The following is an 18,264-nucleotide window of genomic DNA, read 5'->3' as shown; positions in this document are numbered from 1 at the left end:
ACCTGTTAGTCACTGACACATACAAGAGAAACAGAATGCTCGGAACATGACATCATTACCTACCTTCGCTAAGACCCTGTATATAGCTTTCTGTCTTATTCCTTATTTATCCCCTTTTCTTTATTATATACACTACTAAAGTTTCAGAACATCTACTCATTCAAGGGGTTTTCTTATATTTGAGATTTTTCAAATAGCCACCCTTTTCCTTGATGACAGCTTTGCATTCTCTTGGCATTCTCTCAACCAGCTTCACCTTGAATGCTTTTCCACCAGTCTTGAAGGAGTTCCCACATATGCTGAGCATTTGTTGGCTGCTTTTCCGTCACTCTGCGATCCGACTCATCCCAAACCATCTCAATTGGGTTGAGGTCGGGTGATTGTGGAGGCCAGGTCATCTGATGCAGCACTCATCACTCTTCTTATTGGTCAAATAGCCCTTACACAGCCTGGATGTGTGTTGGGTCATTTCCTGTTGAAAAACAAATGACAGTCCCACTAAGCGCAAACCTGGAATCTGACATCACCGACAACGATGAGAGAACTGGCAGTGTGATGCCAGGACAACAACATCTCCCTCAATGTGTACAAGACAAAGGAGCTGATCGTGGACTACAGGAAAAGGCGGGCCAAACAGGCCCCCGTTAACATCAACGAGGACGTAGTGGAGCGGGTTAAGAATTTCAAGTTCCTTGGTGTCCACATCACCAACGATCTATCATGGTCCAAACACACCAAGACAGTTGTGAAAGGTACCACAAAACCTTGTCCCCCTCAGGAGACTGAAAAGATTTGGCATGGGTCCCCAGATCCTCAAAATGTTCTAAAGCTGCACCTTCGAGAGCATCCTGACCGGTTCCATCACCGCCTGGTATGGCAACTGCTCAGCATCTGACCGTAAGGTGCTACAGAAAGTACTGTGTACTGCCCAGTACATCACTGGGGCCAAGCTTCCTGCACTCCAGGACCTAGATAATAGTCAGTGTCAGAGGAAGGCCCATAAAATTGTCAGAGACTCCAGTCACCCAAGTCCTAGACTGTTTTCTCTGCTAACGCACGGTAAGCGGTACCGGAGCGCCAAGTCTAGGACCAAAAGGCTCCTTTACAGCTTCTACCCCCAAGCCATAAGACTGCTGAACAATGAATCAAATGGCCACCCAGACTATTACTTTTTACACTGCTGCAACTCGCTGTTTATTATCTATGCATAGTAACTTCACCCCTACCTACATGTACAAATGACCTCTAACCTGTACCCCCGCACACTGACTCGGTACCGGTACCCCCTGTATATAGCCTTATAGTTATGTTATTGTGTAACTTTGGATTATTTTTTACTTGAGTCTATTTGGTAAATATTTTCTTCTTTTTGAACTGCTCTGTTGGTTAAGGGCTTGTAAGTAAGCATTTCACGGTAAGGTCCACACTTGCATGTGACAAATACAGTTTGATTTGATTTGGTTAAGTGTGCCTTGAATTCTAAATAAATCACAGACAGTGTCACCACCAAAGCACCCCCACACCATCACACCTCCTCCTCCATGCTTTACTGTGGGAAATACACATGCGGAGATCATCCATTCACCCGCACCACGTCTCACAAAGACACGGTGGTTGGAACCAAAACCTCCAATTTGGACTCGTGTTTCTTGGCCCAAGCAAGTATTCTTCTTATTGGTGTCCTTTAGTAGTGGTTTCTTTGCAGCAATTCGACCACGAAGGCCTGATTCACACAGTCTTCTCACTCTGGGTCTTCCATTCCTGTGGTGGTCTTCATGAGAGCCAGTGTCATCATAGCTCTTGATGGATTTTGCGACTACACTTGTTCCAGATTGACTGACCTTCATGTCTTAAAGTAATGATGGACTGTCATTTCTCTTTGCTTATTTCAGCTGTTCTTGCCATAATATGGACTTGGTCTTTTAACAAATAGGGCTATTTTCTGCATACCACCCCTACCTTGTCATAACACAACTGATTGGCTCAAACACATTAAGAAGGAAAGAAATTCCACAAATGAACTTTTAACAAGGCACATCTGTTAATTGAAATGCATTCCAGGCGACTACCTTATGAAGCTGGTTGAGAGAATGCCAAGAGTGTGCAAAGCTGTCATGAAGGCAAAGGGTGGCGATTTGAAGAATCTCACATATAAAGTATATTTGGATTTGTTTAACACTTTTTTCATTACTACATGATTTCATATATGTTATTTCATAGTTTTGATAGAAAATAGTTTTTGAAAAAAAAACTTGAATGAGTAGGTGTGTCAAAACTTTTTGGTAGTGTAAATATTATTTAAAAAGGGGAGTAGAATTCCACTTTCCGTGTGTATTTCCCTGGTCTATAAAGACATGACGGAACCAGAGGGGAGATAGATAAGAGAGCAATCAAGGAAAGAGGAGAGTGATTGACCCAGGCATTGAACCAGCTGCACTACAGCAGCATTTGAAGGTTTTACTATTTGCAAGGCTGAAATGATATACGGTTGTATCTGACCAGCCAGTTGCTCTGGATGAGAATATGTGCTAAATGACTCAATTCAAAGGGGAAACAACAACAACAACACCAAACAAAGTGTGTAAACTTTACACCCGGTGTGAACGTTTAGTGACTGTCGAGTGAGCAAAGAGAATTACCTGGCAATCTGGTCCTCATGGTAGCAGGGATATCCTGGTCTAATAGAATGTCACTACTGTTTCCCTCTGCTGTCCCACACCCTGACACACTATTAGGACAAGACCACAACACCTAGTTACCACGCTGTTCTCCCCCTCCTTCCTCCCATCCCTCCCTTTGTTACATTCAATTCTTCTCTGTTTCTCCCTTTTCCCCATCACCCCCTTTCTCCTTCTCTCTCTGACCCTTTCCATTCTCTTCACTTACCCTCTCCCTGGTCTATCTTTCTCCCTCTTCTCCCTTTCTATCTCTTTCTATCTCTCACACCTCCCCCATCTCTGACTCTTTCTCTTCCCTGCACTTGATCTCTTTCTCTCTTTTCCATCTCTCTCTTTCTCTTCCCTGCACTTTCTCTCTCTCTCTCTCTTTCTCTCTTCCATCTCTCTCTTTCTCTTCCCTGCACTTTCTCTCTCTCTCTCTCTTTCTCTCTCTTCCATCTCTCTCTTTCTCTTCCCTGCACTTTCTCTCTCTCTCTCTTCCATCTCTCTCTTTCTCTTCCCTGCACTTTCTCTCTCTCTCTCTTTCTCTCTCTTCCATCTCTCTCTTTCTCTTCCCTGCACTTTCTCTCTCTCTCTCTTCCATCTCTCTCTTTCTCTTCCCTGCACTTTTCTCTCTCTCTCTCTCTCTCTCTTCCATCTCTCTCTTTCTCTTCCCTGCACTTTCTCTCTCTCTCTCACTTCCATCTCTCTCTTTCTCTTCCCTGCACTTTCTCTCTCTCTCTCTTTCTCTCTCCTCCATCTCTCTCTTTCTCTTCCCTGCACTTTCTCTCTCTCTCTCTCTCTTTCTCTCTCTTTCTCTTCCCTGCACTTTCTCTCTCTCTTCCATCTCTCTCTTTCTCTTCCCTGCACTTTCTCTCTCTCTTTTTCTTTCTCTCTGCCCCCCATGTCTCTCTACCTCTCCCTCTCTGGTCTCTCTCTACCTCCCCCTCGCTGGTCTCTCTCTACCCCCATCTCTCTCTATCTCCCCTCTCTGGTCTCTCTCTACCTCCCCTCTCTGGTCTCTCTCTGGTCTCTGGAGGGAGCAAGGGAGGGATGAAGGACCATCGTTAAGTGAATGACCAGATTACATCAGTGTATTCTGTCGTCATAGCAGCAAGCTCCAGTGTGTGTGTGTAATTGATGTGGTTGTGTATTGGTTTAGCTTGGGTTAGGCCATAATTGGGACTGTTTGGCCAATCCAAACAGGTGTACAAACTAATCCACCTCACTCACTCAGGGCCGCTGTGTGTGTACGTGTGTGCAGGCTTGTTCTAGACCACTCTCTGTCTCCCTACCTACCTACCTCTCTTTCTGTCAGTCCAGGGGTTTGTGTACAGGGCCAGTCTCCAGACAGAAGAGTGTGCTGTTAGCAACATAATTAGATCTAAAATTAGCCAAAAGCCAGAAAGACAGTTTTCATCTGGGCTTTCATCACCTATAAGCCCAAGAAATTAATTATTGTGTGATATCAGTGGAGTCCCAGAGAGATAGCTGGGCCTCTGTTCTCAAGCCATTAAGCTGCTATCAGGAATATCATGTCTGCTCAGCACTCCTGAACCCACCAGAGAGAGAGAGAGAGAGAGAGAGAGAGAGAGAGAGAGAGAGAGAGAGAGAGAGAGAGAGAGAGAGAGAGAGAGAGAGAGAGAGAGAGAGAGAGAGAGAGAGAGAGAGAGAGGAAGAGGGAGAGAAATAAAGAGAGAGCCCAACTGGCCAAATAACATGGGTTCAGACATGAATACACCGTGCTTTTCACCGCCTACACTATAGGTCATGGTCTGTTATCCTTGTCTCTGTCTGTAGGAAATCAACCATAACACATCAACCTAATCTACATAAACACACTTCATAATGAAACATAAGATACACACGTGAACACAACCACAAACGCAAACAAGAGACACCCTAGGGGGGGGACTATGTACTGTGAAATGTAGTCACAACCATAATATCAAGTATGAAGCAAAGTTATATTATTTGAGGAAGGATCGATCAGATTTGATTCAGAAAAAGAGTTTGGCTTCTCTCTCTACATTAAGGGTCCACCTTGCTTCCTCTCAAGTGCTTCAGCTGGCTGGTTCAATGAAGCCCTGGTTATCTTTACAGTCATCAAGAGGCGGTCATATTGAGGGATAATCTAGTGTAAAATGAAGTGTTCCACTACTGTAAAATAGACTTAACTTCACACTCAGGTGCATGAAACCATCGGAGCCTTGAAGATAGAATTAGAAATGCAAGCTAATAGAACAGACACCATTCCCTTATCTTGACGAGGTTAACCAACAGTAGTGTCTTTATGTAATGCAGTGCTGAATGTTTCACCTTCCTGAACACATCCCAGGTCAGGGTTGAAGTAGATATGAACTAGAGGGAAGAAGGCAGAACCATGTGACCTCTGAGGTGAAGAATATGGGAACGTGGCTTTGTCTGAAATAGCACTTTGTCCCCTATATAGTGCATTAGTTTGGGCCAGGCTAAAGAGGATCCTATTCAGGCACATCCTGCATCATGCAGCATATTGACAGGTCCCCTATATAGTGCATTAGTTTGGGCCAGGTTAAAGAGGATCCTATTCAGGCACCTCCTGCATCATGCAGCATATTGACAGGTCCCCTATATAGTGCATTAGTTTGGGCCAGGCTAAAGAGGATCCTATTCAGGCACCTCCTGCATCATGCAGCACATTGACAGGTCCCCTATATAGTGCATTAGTTTGGGCCAGGCTAAAGAGGATCCTATTCAGGCACCTCCTGCATCATGCAGCACATTGACAGGTCCCCTATATAGTGCATTAGTTTGGGCCAGGCTAAAGAGGATCCTATTCAGGCACCTCCTGCATCATGCAGCATATTGACAGGTCCCCTATATAGTGCATTAGTTTGGGCCAGGCTAAAGAGGATCCTATTCAGGCACCTCCTGCATCATGCAGCATATTGACAGGTCCCCTATATAGTGCATTAGTTTGGGCCAGGCTAAAGAGGATCCTATTCAGGCACCTCCTGCATCATGCAGCATATTGACAGGTCCCCTATATAGTGCATTAGTTTGGGCCAGGCTAAAGAGGATCCTATTCAGGCACCTCCTGCATCATGCAGCACATTGACAGGTCCCCTATATAGTGCATTAGTTTGGGCCAGGCTAAAGAGGATCCTATTCAGGCACCTCCGTGGCTTTGTCTGAAATAGCACTTTGTCCCCTATATAGTGCATTAGTTTGGGCCAGGCTAAAGAGGATCCTATTCAGGCACATCCTGCATCATGCAGCATATTGACAGGTCCCCTATATAGTGCATTAGTTTGGGCCAGGTTAAAGAGGATCCTATTCAGGCACCTCCTGCATCATGCAGCATATTGACAGGTCCCTATATAGTGCATTAGTTTGGGCCAGGCTAAAGAGGATCCTATTCAGGCACCTCCTGCATCATGCAGCACATTGACAGGTCCCCTATATAGTGCATTAGTTTGGGCCAGGCTAAAGAGGATCCTATTCAGGCACCTCCTGCATCATGCAGCACATTGACAGGTCCCCTATATAGTGCATTAGTTTGGGCCAGGCTAAAGAGGATCCTATTCAGGCACCTCCTGCATCATGCAGCATATTGACAGGTCCCCTATATAGTGCATTAGTTTGGGCCAGGCTAAAGAGGATCCTATTCAGGCACCTCCTGCATCATGCAGCACATTGACAGGTCCCCTATATAGTGCATTAGTTTGGGCCAGGCTAAAGAGGATCCTATTCAGGCACCTCCTGCATCATGCAGCACATTGACAGGTCCCCTATATAGTGCATTAGTTTGGGCCAGGCTAAAGAGGATCCTATTCAGGCACCTCCTGCATCATGCAGCACATTGACAGGTCCCCTATATGGTGCATTAGTTTGGGCCAGGCTAAAGAGGATCCTATTCAGGCACATCCTGCATCATGCAGCACATTGACAGGTCCCCTATATAGTGCATTAGTTTGGGCCAGGCTAAAGAGGATCCTATTCAGGCACCTCCTGCGTCATGCAGCATATTGACAGGTCCCCTATATAGTGCATTAGTTTGGGCCAGGCTAAAGAGGATCCTATTCAGGCACCTCCTGCGTCATGCAGCATATTGACAGGTCCCCTATATAGTGCATTAGTTTGGGCCAGGCTAAAGAGGATCCTATTCAGGCACCTCCTGCGTCATGCAGCATATTGACAGGTCCCCTATATAGTGCACTACTTTGGGCCAGGCTAAAGAGGATCCTATTCAGGCACCTCCTGCATCATGCAGCATATTGACAGGTCCCCTATATAGTGCATTAGTTTGGGCCAGGCTAAAGAGGATCCTATTCAGGCACCTCCTGCATCATGCAGCACATTGACAGGTCCCCTATATAGTGCATTAGTTTGGGCCAGGCTAAAGAGGATCCTATTCAGGCACCTCCTGCATCATGCAGCATATTGACAGGTCCCCTATATAGTGCATTAGTTTGGGCCAGGCTAAAGAGGATCCTATTCAGGCACCTCCTGCATCATGCAGCATATTGACAGGTCCCCTATATAGTGCATTAGTTTGGGCCAGGCTAAAGAGGATCCTATTCAGGCACCTCCTGCATCATGCAGCATATTGACAGATCCCCTATATAGTGCATTAGTTTGGGCCAGGCTAAAGAGGATCCTATTCAGGCACCTCCTGCATCATGCAGCACATTGACAGGTCCCCTATATAGTGCATTAGTTTGGGCCAGGCTAAAGAGGATCCTATTCAGGCACCTCCTGCATCATGCAGCACATTGACAGGTCCCCTATATAGTGCATTAGTTTGGGCCAGGCTAAAGAGGATCCTATTCAGGCACCTCCTGCATCATGCAGCACATTGACAGGTCCCCTATATGGTGCATTAGTTTGGGCCAGGCTAAACAGGATCCTATTCAGGCACATCCTGCATCATGCAGCACATTGACAGGTCCCCTATATAGTGCATTAGTTTGGGCCAGGCTAAAGAGGATCCTATTCAGGCACCTCCTGCGTCATGCAGCATATTGACAGGTCCCCTATATAGTGCATTAGTTTGGGCCAGGCTAAAGAGGATCCTATTCAGGCACCTCCTGCGTCATGCAGCATATTGACAGGTCCCCTATATAGTGCATTAGTTTGGGCCAGGCTAAAGAGGATCCTATTCAGGCACCTCCTGCATCATGCAGCATATTGACAGGTCCCCTATATAGTGCATTAGTTTGGGCCAGGCTAAAGAGGATCCTATTCAGGCACCTCCTGCGTCATGCAGCATATTGACAGGTCCCCTATATAGTGCATTAGTTTGGGCCAGGCTAAAGAGGATCCTATTCAGGCACCTCCTGCGTCATGCAGCATATTGACAGGTCCCCTATATAGTGCACTACTTTGGGCCAGGCTAAAGAGGATCCTATTCAGGCACCTCCTGCATCATGCAGCACATTGACAGGTCCCCTATATAGTGCACTACTTTGGGCCAGGCTAAAGAGGATCCTATTCAGGCACATCCTGCATCATGCAGCACATTGACAGGTCCCCTATATGGTGCACTAGTTTGGGCCAGGTTAAAGAGGATCCTATTCAGGCACCTCCTGCATCATGCAGCACATTGACAGGTCCCCTATATGGTGCACTAGTTTGGGCCAGGCTAAAGAGGATCCTATTCAGGCACATCCTGCATCATGCAGCACATTGACAGGTCCCCTATATGGTGCACTAGTTTGGGCCAGGCTAAAGAGGATCCTATTCAGGCACATCCTGCATCATGCAGCACATTGACAGGTCCCCTATATGGTGCACTAGTTTGGGCCAGGCTAAAGAGGATCCTATTCAGGCACATCCTGCGTCATGCAGCACATTGACAGGTCAGTGTTGAAGGGTCAACAAGTCAGAGTTTAGAGGTGAGGCGGCCCACCTGTGAGCTGTCGGTGCAGCCGGCGGTGTTACAGGCCCGGAGCCAGTACCCGTACTCCTGGAACGGACGGATCCCACCCACATCTGTAAAGCTCCTCTCGTCTCCTCGGTAACGCTCCTGTCCATCACGCAGCACCACGTAGTGGCTGATGTCACCTGGTGGAACGGGAAACAGACCAATGAGAAAGCACAAATGTGTGTGTGTGTGTGTGTTCTGTGTTGTCGAAGCTTACCATTGGGCTTGGCGGGAGCCTGCCAATGTAGTTGTACGACGTCATCATGGTCGCCGAGGCGACTCCAGTGGGGCGGGGCCACTCCCCAGGGCGTGTCCTCATTGGTTGTCACCACAGTGACGTTGCTGTAGCCACGCCCATAACTGTTCCAGGCCGATACTCTGTACTCATAGGTAGTATAAGGCTCCAAGTCTGAGTCTGGGAATATTGTTATAACCAGTTATAAACAGTAATACCCAAGTAATAACCAGGTCATAACCAGAATCAGTGGCCAATAGTGAAGTAACAAGAGAAGACACATGACACAGAAAGTAGCAGTACAAAAAAGGCCATATAAAAGATTCAGCAACATGACTGTAAAAGTCAAGTTATGCTGTCTCATGGGGAGTATACACTCAAACACATAAACACACATAAACACACACACACACACACACACACACGCACGCACGCACGCACGCACGCACGCACGCACGCACGCACACACACACACACACACACACACACACACACACACACACACACACACACAGTCAAAAGTACTCCTTATGCGTACATCTTGACTGTGAACATATGTGAGCTAGATCCCTTACAGGAGAGCTTTACGGAAAGCAAACGCAAACATTTCCTCTGTTAGCAAGAGCAGTGGCCATAAACAAAGTCCCATGCCAGCATTAATACAAGTCCCAGTTTAGAGCAGTATACCCTGGACACTATTTGCAATGCTGTGTTTGTGTGTTAGAGCTGGGACGATAATCCCAAAATTACAGGCACCGACATCGCCTTCCTCTTACCCAAGAATTTTGCTCATGTCAGTCATGTTCAGTGATTTTACTACACAACGTTCCTGTAGATTGTTGTAAAAACATTATTTGATCATAAGTAATACATCTGATCATTCTGGATCCTATTTTGACAGGTTGCACATTAAAATATCTATCATGAATTCCCTGGATATGTTTCATGAAATAGCTGACCTTTTTAATCATAGGCTACCATCACAGTTGTCTTACTTGGCACTGGAAAATAATTGTCTAGAGCCCTGCTGCTAATGTAAAGTAAAATGTATTGTTGTATTTATCTTTATCGAGTAAAACAGTTACATTGATCGCAATTTGACTTTTTGTCCATATTGCCCATCTCTCGTGGCAATGTTGTGTTTGTATTTCTGTGAAACCCGGACATTGGTGATTTTAATCATTAGTTTGCATTGCAGCCAACGTGGCTCATTTTTATCTTAAGTGTATGTGGTTAAACTGAGGTTAGTAGTGGATGTGTGGTGTGTAAGATGTGTGTATGAGGTGTTTGCATGTGTTTCTGTGGTATGAAAGCGTTGTGTGTGTTTGCAGTTTGAGTTGGTGTGTGTGTGTGTGTGTGTGTGTGTGTGTGTGTGTGTGTGTGTGTGTGTGTGTGTGTGTGTGTGTGTGTGTGTGTGTGTGTGTGTGTGTGTGTGTGTGTGAAACATCTGGTGGATGGCGGGGCAGCGACAGCTTTATGTTCCTCTGCCCAGATGGTGTCACAGCGTTGACTAGAATCACTCTCTCTCCTTTCCTCCACACAATGCCAACACTCACACACCCTCCACCCCGCAAACTACCATTAGTCTTGATTAAACAGACGTAACTAACCAAATAAATAATGTGCAGAAAGAGTACACACACACACACACACACACACACACGCAGACGCACACACACACACACACACACACACACACACACACACACACACACACACACACACACACACACACACACACACACACACACACACACACACACACACACACACACACACACACACACACACACACACTCCCTCACTCCCTCCGGCCAGATAAATAAGAGTGAGACCTCAAGTGGTGTTTAAATGGCCATCTTAAAGTTGTAATGATACAGAGGTGCTCGCAGGCCCACGACACCACCCACCGGAGACTTACAGCAATTAGCAAACAAGCAGCTGTTTCAGCACGTTTTAGTGTGAGCGTGGAATGTCATGGAATATGCATTGGTCTCCAATGTCACGTGAATTTACACAATCATGTATTTGTTGCCACAGCTACAACTTGCTCAGTAAGGTTGTTTCTGATTGGTCAAGACTAAAGCTACTCTAAATAACCACTGAGGGTGCTAATGAAGTTGTAGTGTTGAATGTAATGTACAGTTGTCATACCTGTGTAGCTGTATCTATTGGCCAGTAGTCATACCTGTGTAGCTGTATCTATTGGCTAGTAGTCATACCTGTGTAGCTGTATCTATTGGCTAGTAGTCATACCTGTGTAGCTGTATCTATTGGCTAGTAGTCATACCTGTGTAGCTGTATCTATTGGCTAGTAGTCATACCTGTGTAGCTGTATCTATTGGCTAGTAGTCATACCTGTGTAGCTGTATCTATTGGCTAGTAGTCATACCTGTGTAGCTGTATCTATTGGCTAGTAGTCATACCTGTGTAGCTGTATCTATTGGCTAGTAGTCATACCTGTGTAGCTGTATCTATTGGCCACTCCACTGTAGATCAAATCTTCTTGGGAGGAGCAGAGGGCTGGATCAGACTGTTCCAAAGGAGTGTGTGCGGTCATGGGGGGGTGTGAGGTCAGGGGGGTGTGTGAGGTCAGGGGGGTGTGTGAGGTTATGAGTGAGTGTGTAGTTTGCGGTGAGTTTAGCATTGTGGTTTCAGGTGTGTGTGTGGTGTGGAGTGTGTGTGTAGTGAGGACCCAGGTACAGATGTAGAGAGACAGGTTGAAGGAACAGGACCCACAGTAGGCTGTGGAGGCAGCAGAAACTGAACACAGAGTACTGGGAAAACACTGGGCCTGGAAAGGAGACAACACACCGCAGTTAGGCATACAGAATGCACACACACAACGTTTGTTTTAATATCCTTGTGGGGACATAACAATTTATTCCCATTCAAAATCCTATTTCCCTAACCCCTAACCCTGACCCTTAACCTAACTTTAACGCTAACCCCAAACACTAACCCTGAACCTAAGTCTAACCCCTAACCCTTAACCTAACTTTAACTCTAACCCCAAACACTAACCCTGAACCTAAGTCTAACCCCTAACCCTTAACCTAACTTTAACCCTAACCTCAAACACTAACCCTGAACCTAAGTCTAACTCCTAACCCTTAACCTAACTTTAACCCTAACCTCAAGCACTAACCCTGAACCTAAGTCTAACTCCTAACCCTAAACCTAAACAAATTTTAAAACTAACCATAACCTCTAAGCCTAAAATATCCATCTCCTATCCATGTGGGGACTTCTGATCCATATTTGTATCTAGTATTCGTATGACTGTATATACAGTATGTGTGTTTCTGTCTGTTACCATTAACTGTAACTAAGCCATGGTATTGTCACGCCTTGGTCTTAGTATTTTGGTTTTCTTTATTTATTTGGTCAGGCCAGTGTGTGACATGGGTTTATTTTGGTGGGTTTTTGTATTGGGGTTTAGTAGGTATTGGGATTGTGGTTGAGTAGGGTTGTCTAGCATAGTCTATGGCTGCCTGAGGCGGTTCTCAATCAGAGTCAGGTGATTCTCGTTGTCTCTGATGGGGAACCATATTTAGGTAGCCTGGGTTTCACTGTGTGTTTGTGGGTGATTGTTCCTGTCACAAGATAGGCTGTATAGGTTTTTGCGGTTTGTTTGTTGTTTTGTTTGTTGTTTTGTATATTTAGTTATTTCATGTATCGTTCAATTTTCATTAAAGAACATGAGTAACCAGCACGCCGCATTTTGGTCCGACTCAACAGACGAACGCCGTTACAGGTATGGTATGTACAGTGCCTTGCGAAAGTATTCGGCCCCCTTGAACTTTGCGACCTTTTGCCACATTTCAGGCTTCAAACATAAAGATATAAAACTGTATTTTTTTTGTGAAGAATCAACAACAAGTGGGACACAATCATGAAGTGGCATGACATTTATCGGATATTTCAAACTTTTTTAACAAATCAAAAACTGAAATCGGGCGTGCAAAATTATTCAGCCCCCTTAAGTTAATACTTTGTAGCGCCACCTTTTGCTGCGATTACAGCTGCAAGTCGCTTGGGGTATGTCTCTATCAGTTTTGCACATCGAGAGACTGACATTTTTTCCCATTCCTCCTTGCAAAACAGCTCGAGCTCAGTGAGGTTGGATGGAGAGCATTTGTGAACAGCAGTTTTCAGTTCTTTCCACAGATTCTCGATTGGATTAAGGTCTGGACTTTGACTTGGCCATTCTAACACCTGGATATGTTTATTTTTGAACCATTCCATTGTAGATTTTGCTTTATGTTTTGGATCATTGTCTTGTTGGAAGACAAATCTCTGTCCCAGTCTCAGGTCTTTTGCAGACTCCATCAGGTTTTCTTCCAGAATGGTCCTGTATTTGGCTCCATCCATCTTCCCATCAATTTTAACCATCTTCCCTGTCCCTGCTGAAGAAAAGCAGGCCCAAACCATGATGCTGCCACCACCATGTTTGACAGTGGGGATGGTGTGTTCAGGGTGATGAGCTGTGTTGCTTTTACGCCAAACATAACGTTTTGCATTGTTGCCAAAAAGTTCAATTTTGGTTTCATCTGACCAGAGCACCTTCTTCCACATGTTTGGTGTGTCTCCCAGGTGGCTTGTGGCAAACTTTAAACTACACTTTTTATGGATATCTTTAAGAAATGGCTTTCTTCTTGCCACTCTTCCATAGAGGCCAGATTTGTGCAATATACGACTGATTGTTGTCCTATGGACAGAGTCTCCCATCTCAGCTGTAGATCTCTGCAGTTCATCCAGAGTGATCATGGGCCTCTTGGCTGCATCTCTGATCAGTCTTCTCCTTGTATGAGCTGAAAGTTTAGAGGGACGGCCAGGTCTTGGTAGATTTGCAGTGGTCTGATACTCCCATTTCAATATTATTGCTTGCACAGTGCTCCTTGGGATGTTTAAAGCTTGGGAAATCTTTTTGTATCCAAATCCAGCTTTAAACTTCTTCACAACAGTATCTCGGACCTGCCTGGTGTGTTCCTTGTTCTTCATGATGCTTTCTGCGCTTTTAACGGACCTCTGAGACTATCACAGTGCAGGTGCATTTATACGGAGAGTTGATTACACACAGGTGGATTGTATTTATCATCATTAGTCATTTAGGTCAACATTGGATCATTCAGAGATCCTCACTGAACTTCTGGAGAGTTTGCTGCACTGAAAGTAAAGGGGCTGAATAATTTTGCACGCCCAATTTTTCAGTTTTTGATTTGCTAAAAAAGTTAGAAATATCCAATAAATGTCGTTCCACTTCATGATTGTGTCCCACTTGTTGTTGATTCTTCACAAAAAAATACAGTTTTATATCTTTATGTTTGAAGCCTGAAATGTGGCAAAAGGTCGCAAAGTTCAAGGGGGCCGAATATTTTCGCAAGGCACTGTATATACCGGTTGGTTTCTTCAGGAAGCCATGTGTGTGAACATGTATATGAACGTGTGTAGCACGGCTGCTGCCTTAATGACATCATTAGGAGATAATGACAGTTCCTCCCCAGTACTCTCCTCTCTCTCTCTTCTTCTCCTCTTACCTTTCTTGCTCTCATGCTGAGATAGGAACACACTATCACAGCCTGGGAGCAACTGATAAATGGGCTATGGCTCAGGTCCCTGACTCCTGAGGAGTGTGTGTTCAGAGATATAGATATAGATATACATTCAGACCTGCTGTCATCCCACATGGCTACGACACAGTCCAATATACACTACATGACCAAAAGTATGTGGACACCTGCTCATCGAACATCTCATTCCAAAATCATGTGCATTAATATGAAGTTTGTCCCCCCCTTATCTGCTATAACAGGCTTTCCACTAGATGTTGGAACATTGATCTGGGGACTGGCTGCAAGAGCATTAGTGAAGTTGGGCACTGATGTTTGGTGATTAGGCCTGTCACGCAGTCGGCGTTCCAATTCATCCCAAAGGTGATAGATCGGGTTGAGGTCAGGGCTCTGTGCAGGCCAGTCAAGTTCTTCCACACCGATCATGACTCGCTTTGTACACGGGGGCATTTTCATGCTGAAACAGGAAAGGGCCTTCCCCAAACTGTTGCCACAAAGTTGGAAGTACAGAATCATCTATAATGTCATTGTAAACGGTCATTGTAAACTGTAGCGTTAAGATTTATTATTCTTCCTCCACCAAACTTTACAAACTTTACAGTTGGCACTATACAGATGAGCAGGTAGAGTTCTCCTGGCATCCGCCAAATCCAGATTCGTCCGTCAGACTGCCAGATGGTGAAGCGTGACTCATCACTCCAGAGACAGTGTTTCCACTGCTCCAGAGTCCAATAGCGGCGAGCTTCACACCACTCACTCTAGCAGGGCTTGTTGGACTACGTTGAAAGTCACTGAGCTCTTCAGTAAGGCCAACTACTGCCAATGTTTATCTATGGAGATTGCATGGCTGTGTGCTCGATTTTCCACATCTGTCAGCAACGGGTGAGGCTGAAATAGCCAAATCCCCTCATCTGAAGGGGTGTTCACATACTTTTGTATTTATAATGATTACATGAATAATGATTGATAAAACACTAAATGACAAACTATTTCTAGAAGTCAGGTAGAGACACATACAGTATAGTATGTACACTACTACAGATACAACATCCCCACTCCCTACACATCATAGACAGATGACTCTGTCTCCTTACCTCATTCACTAGTCCAGATGACACTTTGTCAGCACACACATGTCTGTGGGGGTTGTAGCCCACTCCGTTACAGCACTCCTCTTCCTGGTTGATGACCTCTGACCCGCAGCACTGCAGATGAACCGTTCCGTTACCAGCAGGATGCATTCTAGGAAAACCATCATGGCCAACACAGCAGAGCGATGTGGAGGAGTTCAAATAGTCCTCACCACAGCAGGACAGACCTTGGGGTACACACACACACACACACACACACACACAATCAGTGAAGCGTTAGTTCAAATGTGTGAAAAAAGGACTCAGTATCAGACTGACACTGAAACTAACCATCTTAACCAAATCAAAATAAAGTGTCTTCTTCTGTGTGTGTGTCTGTCTGTGCATGTGTGTGTGTGTGTGTGTGACTGTGTGTGTGTATCCCAGTGTATCTAACTTTCTGTGGCAGTAGACATCCTCCCTGGGACTCCCTGAAATGTGTTGTCAAAACTGTGACACGTGCGTTGTGTACGTCATTTGTGTAGTTTGCGTGTTGCTGAGCCTGCCTGCTGCCACACGTCCACCGCCATTACCCATCAACCCTCGCTCCTCTGCTCATTGTCCGTCAGCCTCTTCTCATCTCTCTTACTCTCTTCATCCCTCTATTCTTCTTCCTATTTCTCCCTAGCTTTCTCTCCTTTTCTCTTTCTCTCTTCCTCCCTGCCTCGCTCACATTCTATCTTTGTTTCGCTCTTTCTGTCCCTCCCTCCCTCCCTCCCTCCCTCCCTCCCTCTCTCTAATGGCAGTGCTTCTAATGCAGTTTGACTGGACCAGCATGGACCCTCCACCTGACATGACTCCACCACAGCGAGCAGAGACACACACCTCTACACGAAGAAAGGTTAAATAAACAGATATGGGATCTCCACCAAGGACGGGTGACAACATACACAGAGAATTAAAAGGATATCGTGAATGTGAACGACGTAGGACATTAAAGATGTTTAACGCTATAATATTATTCCTCATTGCTGCTGCATGTCGAATGTTAAAGTGTGGGGGAGGGATACGCCTGTATCCTGAGCTGGTATCTGTGACAAAGACGTGTGATGTCTCTCTGCCATGACACCCTAACCTTGACTATCATGGTTAAAATGGAAAAATTGCTTCTGTTCATCTCAAAATGTTCTAAAGGAGGGAAGAACAAAGCCTTTCTCTGCTCGCTGCTCGTCTTCATCTGTCACTCTCAAGCATGACTAGCTAATGACCTCTAGTCATATAGACATAACTACTACTGTATTGTCCTAATGTCTTCTAGTCATATAGCCATAACTACTACTGTACTGTCCTAATGTCCTCTAGTCATACAGCCATAACTACTACTGTACTGTCCTAATGTCCTCTAGTCATACAGCCATAACTACTACTGTACTGTCCTAATGTCCTCTAGTTATACAGCCATAACTACTACTGTACTGTCCTAATGTCCTCTAGTTATACAGCCATAACTACTACTGTACTGTCCTAATGTCCTCTAGTTATACAGCCATAACTACTACTGTACTGTCCTAATGTCCTCTAGTCATACAGCCATAACTACTACTGTACTGTCCTAATGTCCTCTAGTCATACAGCCATAACTACTACTGTACTGTCCTAATGTCCTCTAGTCATACAGCCATAACTACTACTGTACTGTCCTAATGTCCTCTAGTCATACAGCCATAACTACTACTGTACTGTCCTAATGTCCTCTAGTCATACAGCCATAACTACTACTGTACTGTCCTAATGTCCTCTAGTCATACAGCCATAACTACTACTGTACTGTCCTAATGTCCTCTAGTTATACAGCCATAACTACTACTGTACTGTCCTAATGTCCTCTAGTCATACAGCCATAACTACTACTGTACTGTCCTAATGTCCTCTAGTTATAAAGCCATAACTACTACTGTACTGTCCTAATGTCCTCTAGTTATACAGCCATAACTACTACTGTAGTGTCCTAATGTCCTCTAGTCATACAGCCATAACTACTACTGTACTGTCCTAATGTCCTCTAGTTATACAGCCATAACTACTACTGTATTGTCCTAATGTCCTCTAGTTATACAGCCATAACTACTACTGTACTGTCCTAATGTCCTCTAGTCATACAGCCATAACTACTACTGTACTGTCCTAATGTCCTCTAGTTATACTGACATAACTACTACTGTACTGAGCTAATGTCCTCTAGTTATACTAACATAACTACTACTGCATTAGTCATAAAACCTGTAGTGGTTCTAACAGAACACAGAAGCCTCTATATTAGTTCCATACCTCTGTAGCAACTGACAGAGCACAGAACCCCTTTATATTGCAGTTCTAGACCTCTGAAGTGACTGTAACAGTGTGTGAGTCCTGTGTTCTTCCTATAGTTCCAGGCCTATATCGAATCTTCCATTCCTCTCAAATATTTTAGAGAAGGCTGTTGCGCAGCAACTCACTGCCTTCCTGAAGACAAACAATGTATACGAAATGCTTCAGTCTGGTTTTAGACCCCATCATAGCACTTTACCACTTGTGAAGGTGGTAAATGACATTTTAATGGCATCGGACCGAGGCTCTGCATCTGTCCTCGTGCTCCTAGACCTTAGTGCTGCTTTTGATACCATCGATCACCACATTCTTTTGGAGAGATTGGAAACCCAAATTGGTCTACACGGACATGTTCTGGCCTGGTTTAGATCTTATCTGTCGGAAAGATATCAGTTTGTCTCTGTGAATGGTTTGTCCTCTGACAAATCAACTGTAAATGTCGGTGTTCCTCAAG

At 44.9% G+C, this 18,264-nt stretch overlaps 1 protein-coding gene across 5 annotated transcripts in view; it reads right to left on the bottom strand.

Moving 5' to 3' along the window:
* ush2a (Usher syndrome 2A (autosomal recessive, mild)) overlaps positions 1-18,264 on the bottom strand; it is a 504,765-nt gene that overhangs the window by 98,525 nt on the left and 387,976 nt on the right. For all 5 annotated transcript variants that reach the window (XM_052485995.1, XM_052485996.1, XM_052485997.1 and 2 more), the window contains exons 57-60: positions 15,468-15,691; positions 11,261-11,594; positions 8,783-8,980; positions 8,551-8,705 (exon numbers count right to left, since the gene is read on the bottom strand). In XM_052485995.1, the coding sequence (XP_052341955.1) occupies positions 8,551-8,705; positions 8,783-8,980; positions 11,261-11,594; positions 15,468-15,691 (911 nt within the window). The remainder of the gene's footprint in view (positions 1-8,550; positions 8,706-8,782; positions 8,981-11,260; positions 11,595-15,467; positions 15,692-18,264) is intronic.

Source organism: Oncorhynchus keta, chromosome 29 (assembly GCF_023373465.1).
Source record: "Oncorhynchus keta strain PuntledgeMale-10-30-2019 chromosome 29, Oket_V2, whole genome shotgun sequence".
Lineage (NCBI taxonomy): Eukaryota > Metazoa > Chordata > Actinopteri > Salmoniformes > Salmonidae > Oncorhynchus > Oncorhynchus keta.
This window is presented reverse-complemented; position numbering and strand designations above follow the sequence as displayed.